The sequence below is a fragment of the Chiloscyllium punctatum genome, chromosome 4 (assembly GCF_047496795.1).
Source record: "Chiloscyllium punctatum isolate Juve2018m chromosome 4, sChiPun1.3, whole genome shotgun sequence".
Classification (NCBI taxonomy): domain Eukaryota; kingdom Metazoa; phylum Chordata; class Chondrichthyes; order Orectolobiformes; family Hemiscylliidae; genus Chiloscyllium; species Chiloscyllium punctatum.
This window is the reverse complement of record NC_092742.1, coordinates 98,348,140-98,361,200: the sequence shown is the minus strand read 5'-3', so window position 1 is coordinate 98,361,200 and position 13,061 is coordinate 98,348,140. Positions and strand designations below refer to the sequence as shown.

At 41.8% G+C, this 13,061-nt stretch overlaps 1 protein-coding gene across 3 annotated transcripts in view; it reads right to left on the bottom strand.

The window, feature by feature from the left end:
- Positions 1-13,061, bottom strand: part of ino80 (INO80 complex ATPase subunit) — a 217,764-nt gene that overhangs the window by 164,209 nt on the left and 40,494 nt on the right. For 2 of the 3 annotated variants that reach the window (XM_072569372.1, XM_072569374.1), the window contains exons 4-5: positions 8,170-8,240; positions 5,058-5,210 (exon numbers count right to left, since the gene is read on the bottom strand). In XM_072569372.1, coding sequence (XP_072425473.1) covers positions 5,058-5,210; positions 8,170-8,240 — 224 coding nt within the window. The remainder of the gene's footprint in view (positions 1-5,057; positions 5,211-8,169; positions 8,241-13,061) is intronic. The other variant, XM_072569373.1, reaches the window with a different exon arrangement.

Here is a 13,061-nt window from a genome sequence, read left to right as displayed (position 1 = left end):
TAAATGCAAATCATCCGGTCTTGGAGTTGTATTACTGTTCTTTCATCACTGGATCACTTTCCCTAATAGCATTGTGTATGCACCAAACCATATGAACTGCAGATAGTCAAGAAAGTGACTTACCTCCATCCTTTCAAGGGCAATTAGGGAAGGCAATAAATGCTGTTCTAGCCTATGACAGAATAATTTGAAAAAGTCAAGCTAGACACCAGACAAAAACAACAGTGCAATGGAGAGGGAGATGGATGGAGAAGTAGAGTTCAATATTCTGAGCTCTTCTGTGATAACACATCTTATGTTTATTGAAGCCACCAGCAAAGAGCAGCACGTGAATAATAGGTGACAGGGACATGGAGCAAGAGAGCATTCTCTAATGCTCTTTTGCTATCTTGACTTACCCAAACCTGATGCTTTTCGCATCAGAGCGCGGCGGGAGCTGGGCGGAAGTGAAGGCAGAGTGCAAAGCCGGTCGGGAAGGTAAGTGATTGTTATTTGAGTGGGTGTGTTCTAGACCCCAGGTCCTAGAAAGTAGGGCCTCCCTCCCTCCCTCCCTCCTCCTCGAACCTAAATTAAAAGTCCACAGACTTGCCCCAAAAAGAGGGTCCAAGGAAGTTCCTGTGGATTGAAGAGTGAGGCTTTAGCTCAGGAGTCTTTGACAAGGAGGTTGAGTGAAGTGATTATGCCACAGTTGAAGAGTGTGAAGACATGACTGCCAAGCTGGTTCAGTGTGCCATGTGCTTGATGTGGGAGGTCAACGACTCTGGTGTGTCTGGTTCGTATAACCTTTATCTACAGGCCCCCAAACAGTAGTCTGGATGTCGGATGCAAGTTAAATCAGGAGCTGAAATTGGCCTGTCGCAAAGATGTTACTACAGTTGTTATGGGGGATTTCAACATGCAGGTAGATTGGGAGAATCAGGATGGTATTGGACCTCAAGAAAGAGACTTTGTGGAGTACCTCAAAGATGGATTCTTAGAACAGCTGATGCTGGAGCCGACCAGGGAGAAGGCAATTCTGGATCTGGTATTGTGCAATGAAACAGAATTGGTCAGGGACCTCGAAGTGAAGGAGCCATTGGGAAGTAGTGACCATAATACAATAAGCTTCAATCTGCAATTTGAGAGGGAGGGTACAATCGGAAATGACAATATTTCTGTTGAATAAAGGGAACTATGGAGCTATGAGGGAGGAGCTGGCCAAAGTTCAATGGTGCAATACCTTAGCAGGGATGCCAGTGGAGGAACAATGGCAGATATTTCTGTGTACAATGCAGAAGTTGCAGGATCAGTTCATTCCAAAAGGAAGAAAGATCCTAGGAGGAGGCAGGGGTGGCTGTGGATGACTAGGGAAGTTAAGAAACATATAAAGTTAAAAGAGAAAAAGTATAATATAGCAAAGATAAGTGGGAAAACGGAGGACTGGGAAGCTTTTAAAGAGCAACAGAGGATTACTAAGAAGGAAACACGCAGAGAAAAAATGAGGTACGAAGGTAAACTGGCCAATAATGTAAAGGAGGATAGTAAAAGTTTTTTTAGGTATGTGAAAGGCAAAAAAATGGTTAAGACTAAAATTGGGCCCTTGAACACAGAAACAGGGGAATATATTACGGGGAACAAAGAAATAGCAGAAGAATTGAATTGGTACTTCAGATCTGTGTTCACTGGGGAAGACACAAGCAATCTCCCTGAGGTAACAGTGGCTGAAGGACCTGAACTTAAGGGAATTTATATTTGCCAGGATTTGGTGTTGGAGAGACTGTTAGGTCTGAAGGTTGATAAGTCCCCAGGGCCTGATGGTCTACATCCCAGGGTACTGAAGGAGGTGGCTCGAGAAATCGTGGATGCGTTGGTGATTATTTCCAGACTCCGATAGATTCAGCATCAGTTCCTGCGGATTGGTGGCTAATGTTATACCACTTTTTAAGAAAAGGTGGGAGAGAGAAAGCAGGAAATTATAGACCAGTTAGTCTGACCTCAGTGGTGGGAAAGATGCTGGAGTCGATTATAAAGGATGAAATTACGACACATCTGGATAGTAGTAACAGGATAGGTCAGAGGCAGCATGGATTTATGAAGGGGAAATCATGCTTGATGAATCTTCTGGAATTTTTTGAGGATGTAACTCTGAAGATGGACGAGGGAGATCCAGTAGATGTAGTGTACCTGGACTTTCAGAAGACTTTTGATAAAAGTGCCACACAGGAGGTTAGTGAGCAAAATTAGGGCGCATGGTATTGGGGGCAAAGTACTAACTTGGATTGAAAGTTGGTTGGCTGTTAGGAAATAAAGAGTAGTGATAAACGGCTCCATTTCGGAATGGCAGGTAGTGACCAGTGGGGGACCGCAGGAATCAGTACTGGGACCGCAGCTTTTAACAATATATTTTAATGATATAGAAGATGGTATTAGCAATAGCATTAGCAAATTTGCTGATGATACTAAGCAGGGTGAAATGTGATGAGGATGTTAGGAGATTACAGGGTGACCTGGACAGGTAGGCGAGTGGTCAGATGCATGGCAGATGCAGTTTAATGTGGATAAATGTATGGTTATCCACTTTGGTGGCAAGAACAGAAGGCAGATTATTTCCTAAATGGAATCAATTTAGGTAAAGGGGCAGTACAGAGAGATCTGCATGTTCTTGTACACCAGACAATGAAGCATGCAGGTAAGCATGCAGGTACAGCAGGTAGTGAAGGAGGCTAATAGCATGCTGGCCTTTATAACAAGAGGGATTGAGTAGAGAAGCAAAGAGCAGCTGTACAGGGCCCTGGTGAGATCACACCTGGAGTACTATGTGCAGTTCTGGTCTCCAAATTTGAGGAAGGACATTGAGGGAGTGCAGTGTAGGTTCACGAAATCAATTCCTGGAATGGCAGGATTACCTAACACTCAAAGACGGGAGCGACTGGGCTTGTATACCCTGGAGTTTAGAAGACTGAGAGGGGTTCTGATTGAGACATACAAGATTATTAAAGGATTGGACACTCTGGAGGCAGGAAACATGTTTCCGCTGATGGGTGAATGCCGAACCAGAGGACACAGCTTAAAAATACAGGGTAGACCATTTAGGACAGAGATGAGGAGAAACTTCTTCACCCAGAGAGTGGTGGCTGTGTGGAATGCTCTGCCCCAGAGGGCAGTGGAGGCCCAGTCTCTGGATTCATTTAAGAAAGAGTTGGATAGAGCTCTCAAGGATAGTGGAATCAAGGGTTATGGAGATAAGGCAGGAACAGGATACTGATTAAGGATGATCAGCTATGATCATATTGAATGGCGGTGCAGGCTCGAAGGTTAGAATGGCCTACTCCTGCACCTATTGAAAGGGCAAGGGAGGCACTTTAAAATGTCTCCAGATGCAATCTGAAATCAAATCTCCAGATTATGCATAAATGTAACCCACAAGTTTCTTGTCATGCCTCTACCAAAGTTGATGGGAAGCGTAGCACAAAACCCTGACCAGTATCATATTTGCATCATAAATATTCTCTGACTTTACTCATTAATAAGTCCACCCCAGTTTAAACAACATTTCCAGACACCTGCTTTGCTGGTCTTGATTCGCCTGTTAAAACCAGTGCCTCAGCCTTAGATTCAATTTCCAAGATGTTGCTGTAAAGGAGACCTGGCCTCAGATCCCTTGTCACAAAAAAAGCTTTAAGTGCTATATAAACACAAGTACACAAATTCAGCCCTGGAGCGTCTCCTCCAATTTAAATGGCTAATTGTAACCTAGCTTGCTTTACCTATTTTCCTCATCAACCGATTCAGATAGGTCATTACACACCTTTGGAGCAGGTAAGACTTCAATCTGGGCCTTCTAGTCCAGGGGCAGGCACACTAACATGGCTCAAAGACCTTTTGTATAGTTAACCAACAAAGATTGATCTCAGATGCAAAATACTTAACTGAGCTAGTATTGAACCCTTTGCAGAAGACGCCTTCACATATTTCTGTTTCTGTATTTGAAGAACTATTTTCTCACTTATCTTGTGAATTGTCTGGCTCTCATCTTTAGGTCTTATTCCTTTAGCCTATATTGCCATATAAGTGGAAAAGGTTTCTCTATCAACCCTATCAATTGAGTTCAAAGTCCTAAGCATCCCTTACACTTCCACACTGTCGGGTGTACAAGCCTAATTTACATGTTCTCTTCATTTGGAGGCCCAGTAGCATGCTAAATGAATCTAAACTGCATTCCTGCAAAGACCAATACATCCTTTCAACAGAGTGACAGCTGAAAGCATAAACAGTACTCCAAAACTGTAACAAAAATTTCCTTTATATTGTTTCTTTCTCGATAGAAAGGTCAACATTAACCTTTTGGTTAGGCACAAAAGTAATCAATTTCAGCAAATGTAATGGAACCCCAAATTTCCCTAGGCCTTCAGTGTTCCTGATTTTGCATGATCTGACTAAATATTGACATTAACCTTTCTTTGATCCACAACACATGACCTCAAATTTACTTATGTTGCTATCCATCTGCTATAGTCTTGTCTGCTCAGCCGTTTTGTGACTTTAGCTCCCACCAAAACATTGCTGTCACCAATCTTTGCCTTCAGCAAGCAGTGAACAATATGGCTGTGTAAAGAGTACCTTTTGCCTGCTAACCCAGCAGTGTCAGGCAGCTATCAATGAGCTAATTGCCAGAAATAGATGCAGCAGATATGCAAATCCACACTCATGCTTCACAGGCAATTAGAAAAACAGTCAGCACCATACAGATTTTAATCTTGTACAGGCTAGTGTACCAAGCTCAGACCCCAATATATCCCAAATTCTTTCTTCAACAGAAAGTATCACAAAAATGATCATCTTTATTCAGCCGAGTGAAAAACATCTTACTTCCAAAGCAAGTAACTTCCCCATGTCATTTGCGGTAGTTTTCTGTGAGAAGTGGAACTCTCCATGAGCTTTCACCATTTATTCTCTTCATACTGGTCAGTGAGTTCTTAGCAGTTTTCATGGACCCAACAATCTCAAAGTGGCTCTGTTCCCCAGCAATCCACAAGGTGCCAAAAACAGAACAACTGGTAGATGATAGAACTGCTTACCTCTCTATCATTGTGCACTTTGCTCTGATGCAACTTCCTGTACTTATGCAGACGCAACATATCGTGCAACTCCTCCTTGGTGAGCACAAACTCCCCTTCGATATCATCATCATCTGTGTTGGAGTCTGAAGTCTCATTGCTCAAGAGAATACTCTACACACAAAGAAAAAAACAGATATCTGCACAAATCAGATTTAGTAGGTAGGTTCTTAGGCAGATATGATCATCACTAAGTTGGGAATAAGCCATATGCAAACAGAATTCCAAATCGCCTACTCAGTTTTCAAATCTCTTCAACACACGCACTTTCAACCAAATACTAACACTCTCTCTGTTCCCGCCATCTTGCTGGAAGTGTGTCACAATCTCCAAAGGTATTCTGATGAGTGGAAGACGACCTGAGGAAATCACCAATTTAAGCTCTGTTTCAAATAACAATTCAGGTGCTACATTTTAAGTCTTGGAGTTCACCATGTCAAGTTTCTCATGCTGTCCCACAGTTTTTGTATTTCTTATTTTTATTCTGGGACATGACGTCAGACTGAGTAATTGCTGAAAATGGGCTGGTTTTTATATATTCTGTCTGATACATCTAAAAACTTCTATTTAATCAACACATGAATTCAGTGTTTTGCAAGATTAGCTTTGCCTTATCAAGTCTTTCTTATTTGTATGTCACAATAACCACCATGCTCTGCCCTCTTTCAACATTTGTGTGAAGCCTAAACATAGACTGCACACCCACACCAATGGCACCCATTCTGTAAATCTTCATTATACCTTCAAGCTATCAGACTAAATGTCCAACCTTGAAGTAAAATGCAGTATTGGTGTCTTGCTCAGTTCTGAGCTGCAAACTGAGTGAAACTGGAATAGGCACTGGGGGGGAACAGTGGCATCAGTGGCTCAGAGACAGAGTTTATGATGTGGGTCAATGTCTGACTTCAAACTTCTTGGTATTCAGTTACTTTAAACGTGTTGCAGAAGTTTAGTTCTGACAAGTGGTGCTGAGGGTGAAACATTTATATTGTTACTATTATCTGTTCTTATCCTCACTAAGCATTAATAGCCCAAAAGATGATGCGGTTGAGAAAATTTGAAGATTTACATATTTCACCACCACAATTGACCATATCCGAAATCCAGTTGACTAAATCAAACTTATAAGTGGAATTCTACAAGCCACCAAACAGGTGCAACAGAAAAGCACATTAAGAGCCAGTTCACATCAATCACCCTCTCAGTGCATCAAATACACTTCACATCACAAAGTAGTATCAAGTCATCTGCGTGCATAAACATTCAAACCATATTAGGAAAATACAAACTTTAAACCATGTAACTGTGCACAAACTACACTTATCAATATGACTGGAAATATGTCACTACAAGATAACAGTCAAACTTTTAAATTGGACATAAATAATTTTCGAACAGCACCCAGGTCCTCACTCAAAGGGGTCAAAGTCTCCAGTAACATGCAGCTTCAATAGTGTGGGTCGTGAATAATTTGTCACACGACCATTTTCAGCTCGAGTTCCAGATATCAGCTGCACTAGCATATGAACGTGGTCTTTGCCTGGAGCAAGATGGTCACATGGAGCTACTCCCTTTAAAGTTGTGCCCAAATGAAAGAAGGCAAAGAAAGACTGCTGCAAAATTTAAGCCTTGTGAAAAGCAACACAAGTTTTCCAAATAGCTTGGAAAGTATGCAGCTGTCTTTCAAGATCAAGTAACAACTGAGTATCACAATTATCTCAATGCAAAGGTTACAGAAGAGAGAACTCCTTCTGGAATACGTGGGACTTGCACAGGTCAAGTTCCAGCTTGGGTCCAGTGTCCTTACATTACCCTTTGCAGTTAGTCAGTGTACCAGTGCTCATATAATCTGACCTCATATGAAGGATGCCACTCGAGCAGAGGCTTCAACGTTCCCACTGAGTGCTGAACTGTACCCAACAATCAGCTTTGGATTGAGAGAGAAAACGGGGGGGGGGAAAAAAAAAGGACACCCAAGGTTAGTCAAATCATCCTTCAGTGACTATCAGGGAACCTGAACAGTCTGGCAGCTAAAGAACAAACAAGAACACAGCAAGTCTTTCACATCTTCTTAATATCCCAAAGCACTTCACAACATAACTGAAGCTTAGTCACTGTTGTAAAATATAAAAACACAAAATGGTTGAAAAATACAGCAAAATTATTGGAATTTTTAAAATAGTTGAAAGGCTGAACAGTTTTCATTAATTCACAGGATGAGGGCATCACTGGCTGGGCCAGCATTTATTTGCCATCTAGTTGTCCAGAGGGCAGCTAGAGTCAATCACATTGCTGTGGGTCTGGAGTCACATGTAGGCCAGACCAGGTGAGGACAGCAGATTCCTTCCCTAAACAACATTAGATGGATTTTTCCAGACAAACAGCAATGGATTCACGGTCACCATTAGACTCTGAATTCCACATTTTATTAAATTCAAATTCATCTGCCATGGAGAGATTCAAATCCAGGACCAAAGACACTTCCTTGGTCTCTGGATTAATAGTTCAGCAATAATACCACTAGGATGACACCTTTCCAATGGCAAGAATTACCTCCTTGCTCTTCATCAAATAGTATTTCTGGATATAGGATATTCTGTATTCACCTAACAGTAACGTGGCCTCTGTTTAATGCTTCATCTGAAAATCTTTGACAGGACACAGAGTGCCAGCCTGAACTCTGTGATTAAGCCTATTTATGCAATCCACAACATTTTGACTCAGGAGTGACTGTGCAACAACTGAGCCAAGGCTGGCACTATATCAGCTATAACAGTTATATTTCAGCAAGTGGTACTGGCCTGGGAGGCAAATAATTACACTGTTTATCCAATTTACTTTTGAACCATTAAAACACACAACAGGTTTATCTTTCACTTCTGTTCACAAAGCCTATCCTGTGTCTTGTCAGTGATTGCGTGCGTTGAGATTGATCAGGAGGAACTGAACAAGCATGCTCCAAAACACGAATTACTCTCAGCAGCACACTTTAAAGAATAGCACAGATCTACACAGAGATCACTGTTACTGAGCGGGAATCAAACAGGTTGAATCGGCACTGTTATGTCCTCACCTTCAGCCATTTCCTGCTTTTCTTCAATTTGCTGAAATTGTATACGTTTCCCTTCTCAACTTTGAATTCTGCTGAACATAAACATTGCAGGTAATTATTAGTTACCACCACCCCACAAAACTCAGTTAAAGCAAATTAGTTCTTGAAACTGAGCAACATGCTGAACAGGGTGCTTTGTGAAGAGGAACTATTCAGAATGATAGGAACCAATAACACTTTGAAGCAAGTAGGTAGTTGAGGTCTTCTTAGACCATCTTGAACCAAGATATCAAAATTTGAGAAATTTATGAACCTGGTCTGAAACATCCTTAAAGTCAGAGGGCTGTAGCATGAAAACAGGGTCTTCGGCCCAACTTGCCCATGCTGCCCAGTTTTCACAATTTAAACTAGCCCTAGTTGTCTGTGTTTGGTGCGTATTTCTCCATAGCTATCCTATCCTTGTACCTGTCTAAATGTTTCTTAAATGACAAAATTGTTCTCACTTCCACCACTCTATCTGGCAATCCGTTCCAGACACTCCCCAACCTCTGCATTAAAACAATTATCATTTTGTATGCTTTTGTATCTCTCCCCTCATTTTAAACCAATGCCCCGTAATTTTAGGGTCCCCCCAACCATGGGGTAAAGTTGTCCGCTATCTAACTTATCTATGTCTCTCATGAAATTATATACATCTATAAAGGTATATAATATCATGAGACACATGATATTGTATACCCATGCCCCAGGAGAAAGAGTCCAACCCTGTCTCTTTATAACACAAACCTTACATCCCAGAAAAAGCTCGTCTACACTCTCAGTTGAACAGTAATCTTTTTCACCAACATCATCTGCAGCTGCAACAATATGTCCTATACTCAATGCACACACCAGTAAAGGCAAGTGTACCAAATGCCATCTTCACTATATTGTCTGTGACTCCACTTTCAAGGAGCTATGAACCTTAACCCTTAAATCTGTTTTATAACATCCTCCAGGGCCCTAATTCCCACCCTGGTTTGCTTTACTAAAATGCATTTATCTCAAATAAACTCTATCTGCTATTCCTCAGCCCACTGGCCCAGATTATCAAGATCTCACTGCATTCCCAGATGACCTTCTTCACTGCCCACTATACCAATAACCATGGTATCATTCACTAACTTACTAACCATACTTCCTGAATTCTCATCGAAATAATTTACGTAAATGGTGAATAACAGTGGACCCAGCACTCATCACTGTGGCATCTTGTTGGTCACAGGCCTCCAGTCTGAAAAGCAAACCTCTATCACCACCCACAATCAAGCCAATTTTGCATCCAACTGGCTAGCTGTCCTTGGATCATAGAGTCCTACAGCATGGAGATGGGCCCTTTGGCTCAAACAGGTCCATGCCGACCAAAATGCCCATCCACGCTAACCACATTTCCCTACACTTGGTCTATATCAGTCAAAACCTTTCCTATTCATGTATTTGTCCAAAAGCCTTTCAAATGTTGATATATATCCACCTCAAACATTTCCATATGTGTACCACTCTCTAGGTTTAAAAAAATGGTTTAGGTTCCCTTTTATTCTTTCCTCTCTAACCTTAAACTGATGCACTCTAGTCCTTGATTCCCCAACCCTGGGAAAAAGACTGACCACATTCACCCTATGTCTCTCATGGTCTTATACACTTCTAAGGTCCCCCCTCAGTCACCTATGCTCTAAAGGAAAAAGTCCAAGCTTGTCCAACCTCTCCCTCTAACTCAGGCCATTGAGTCCTGGCAACATCCTTGTAAATTTCTTTTGCACTCTTTCCAGCTGAATAACATCCTTCTTATAACAAGATGACCAAAACTGAACATATTGCGCCAAGTGTGGCCTCACCAACATCCTGTACAACTGCAAATGTACAGGATGGCCTGTACTTCCCAATGTCTATGCTCAATGCCCGGACTGATAAGGCCACTGTGTCAAAAGCCTTCTTCACTGCCCTGTCTACCTGCAACTCCACTTTCAGAGTACCGTGCACCTGAACTCCAAGATCCCGCTGTTCCACGACACTCCTTCAGACCCTACTTTGATTTGACTTGCCAAAATACAAGACCTCACTTATCTATATTAAATTCCATTTGCCATTTCTCGACCCACTTCCCCAGCTGATCAAGGTCTTGCTACAATTTCTGATAACTGTCCACGATACTGCCTATTTTACTGTCATCTGCAAACTTATTAATCATGCCTTGGACACTGGCATCCAAATCATTGATAGAGATAACAAACAGCAATGGGCCCAACACAAACCACTGGAGCACTCCACTCGTCACAGGCCTCCAGTCCGACAAGCATCCTATTACCCTCTGCTTCCTGCCATCAAGCCAATTGTGTATGCAATTTGCCACATTCCCTTGGATTCCACGCGATCTAACCTTTCAGAGCAGCCTACCACGTGAAACCTTTCAAATGCCTTGCTGAAATCCATATAGACCATGTCTACCACACTGCCCTCAACAACCTTCTTGGTGATTTCATATTCTAACAAATCTGATAGGCATGATCGCCCATGCACAAAACCATACTGACTACTCATCAAACCTTGTCTTTCCAAATGCATGCATATCTTATCTCTCAGAATCTTCTCAAGTAACGTACCTATCACAGACGTAAGCTTACTAGTCTACAGTTCCCAGGTTTTTCTTTGCAGCCCTTCTTGAATAACATTCACTACCCTCCAGTCTTCTGGGACCTTTCACCTTGAAATTTAACTTTACTCAACAATCTATCCGCAGTACGTAATCAAACATCTTGCTGAAGTCTAATGCACTGCCTTCATCTACTTTCTTGGCCACCCCTTTGAAAAACTCAAATCACATTCATGAGACATGATTTCTCATGCACAAAACCATGCTGACGATCCCAAATGTGTTCTTGCCTCTCAAAATGCTTTAGATCAATCTCTCTAACAACTTACTCACCATGGTCATTAGGCTCACCAATCTGTAGTTCCCAAGCATCTCCCTGCAACCTCAAATAATGGCAACATCAGCTACCCTCCAATCTTTGGTCACTACACCCATGGCTGCTGCCGATATAAATATCTCGCTAGGCACCCGACAATTTCTTCCCTAGCCTCCCACAAAATCCTGGGAGTCATGTGATCAGGTCCAAGGGATTTATTTACTTTAACATGTTTTAAGACTTTCAGCACCTCCTCTTCTGTAATGTGCACACTCTACAAAACATCACTATTTATTTCCTTAAGTTCACAATCATCCATATGTTTCTCAACAGTAAGCACTGACAAGAAATACTCATTTAGAATTTCACCCCATCTTTTCGGGCTCCTTGTTATCTTTAGGAGGACTTATCTGCTCCCTAGTTATTCTTTTGCCCTTCATGTACTTTTAGAATCTATTTGGATTCTCCTTTGTTTTATTTGCCAATGCCATCTGTTGTCCCCTTTAGCTCTCCTGACTTTTCTCAAGTGTACTCTGACACCCTCTGTACTCAAGGACATTTGACTGCTCTTTTTTCCCAAGACCAGATTCCCTATTCCTGCCAGCCTTATCCTTCACTCTAATATACTGGCCCTGAACTAACTCACTTTGAAAGCCTCCCACATCCCTTTGCCTAAAAAACCTCTCCCAGTCAACCTAACACCATCAAAATTGGCCTTGCCCCAATATAGAAGTTTAACTTGGGAACCAGATATATCCTTTGCCATAGATATTTTAAAACTAATGGAATTATGGTCACTGCTCCCAAAGTACTCCCACCTACTAACATTTCCATCACTTGCCCTGCCATATTTCCCAAGAGGATGTCAGGTTTTGCCCCTTTTCTAGTGCAGCCATCTGCATGAGAAATCCTTTCTGAACACACACAATTTCTCTCCAGCCAGGGCCTTAACACTATGACAGTCCCAGTCAATGTTAGGAAAGTCAAAATCCCCTACTATCACAACACGAATATCCTTGCAGCTATCTACGATCTCCTTATATATTCGCACCACGATCTCCTGTTGACTACTGCAGGTGCCTATAGTACAGTGCTATCAAAGTCATTTCCCCCTTTTTATTTCTCAGTTCTACCCACACTGTCTCACCGAAGGAGAATTTCTTCTCTCACTACTACTGTGATGCTCTCCAGAATCAAAAAAAAAATTGGAAATACCACTCTTCTCTTGCCTTTCCCTCTGTCCTTCCCATAGCATCTATACCCAAGAACGTTTAGCTGCCAGTCCTGTTCCCCCTCCCAGGGATGTTTCTGTAGCAGCCATAATATCCCAGTCCCATGCACCTATCCATGTCAAGTTCATTTGTCTTAGTTGTTAGCCTCTTGTGTTTAAATAAATGCAGTTCAACCCAGATTTCCCTTTATTTTTACCTGCCTAAGTACTGGGATTTCCAATTATTCTTATCTAACAGTGCTGTCTCCTTCGCTGGTACATGCTATTTGATTTCAGAGGACAGTAGCTCTCAGCCTGCCAATAGTCAGTGTGAACCCTAATTGACTGCCTTTGGCTGTGGAGAATGATCAGTTTGGGAGCAGGAGGCACTTTGAATGGACTCAGTGCTGTTGTGTGATTTTTTTTAAAATTAACTGACCTAGCTGTATCTACTCCCAGTGGTGACTTAGACCTTAGCCATCTGAGAATTCTTGGTTTAATGTCAGATCTCTGCCTATTGTTTGTGATAATCTTCTTCATGCCAGCAACATTTAATTCCCCTATTTATTGATAAAAACAATTAACCTGGCAATTAAACTTCCCATTTTTATGTCATCCACCCAATACCAAACATTCCGATCAATAATCTCAGGTCAGCCTGAGTCTGATATAAAACAACTGATCTCCTGTTAGTTTACATGAGTGGCACGTAACAATCGAGTTAATCAATGAGAAACAGAACAGATTGTGTCCTGTAC